This window comes from Phytophthora parasitica, assembly GCF_000247585.1.
Source record: "Phytophthora parasitica INRA-310 unplaced genomic scaffold supercont2.72, whole genome shotgun sequence".
Classification (NCBI taxonomy): domain Eukaryota; phylum Oomycota; class Peronosporomycetes; order Peronosporales; family Peronosporaceae; genus Phytophthora; species Phytophthora nicotianae.
In genome coordinates, this window is record NW_008649058.1 from 291,465 (window position 1) to 292,068 (window position 604).

Below are 604 nucleotides of genomic sequence, written 5' to 3' on the forward strand. Positions count from 1 at the left end.
AAAAAAAAAAGTCAGCGTTAGCAAGATGTCAACCATCCACCCTCAAGCTTGCTCCACCACACCACGCTCCCAACAAAATGAGCAAAAAACGGTGCGGTCCACTTACTAAATTCAGTAAGGTCGTCCATCCACTATGTTCCCAGATGTAGGGATCAAGTATTGAATCCCAGTGCTAGTATCTTCATTGAGATCCGATTTAGATCGACGTTGGTAAGTAGAATCTCTTACGCCGCCTGGTAGAAGCAGCGCATGTTGTCGCTGAGACCGTCGAACATCAGCTTCTGTGTCTGTCCAGATTCCTTCGACAAAGTCTTTGTCATCTCGAGCTTGTAGTAGTGCCGCATAACACAAGCTCCCAGTCAACTAAATGGAGATCGAGAACCGACAGTCCAATTGTAGTCTTGTAAGAGTAGCTCACCGCTGGGAAGAAACCACTTGGTCGTGCCAACGAGAATGATACGGTTACCTTCGTCGTACTTGCGAAATTTCGACGCAGCGTTATGTAGCGTGGGGCTTAGGTTGAAAGCCTTGCCCCCATTGCACTTTGGAGTGAATGCAAGTTGCATTCATTACCAGCTGGCAGTCAGTTCTTGCAGTTGCAGTT

The 604-nt window shown here is 47.4% G+C and overlaps 1 protein-coding gene across 1 annotated transcript; it reads right to left on the minus strand.

Moving 5' to 3' along the window:
* Positions 1-359: 359 nt before the first annotated feature.
* Positions 360-542, minus strand: PPTG_17792 (hypothetical protein; the record flags this gene model as incomplete). Its single annotated transcript, XM_008915586.1, has 1 exon — positions 360-542. A coding segment is annotated over one exon (183 nt), but the record flags the coding sequence as incomplete, so codon positions are not given.
* Positions 543-604: the final 62 nt, after the last annotated feature.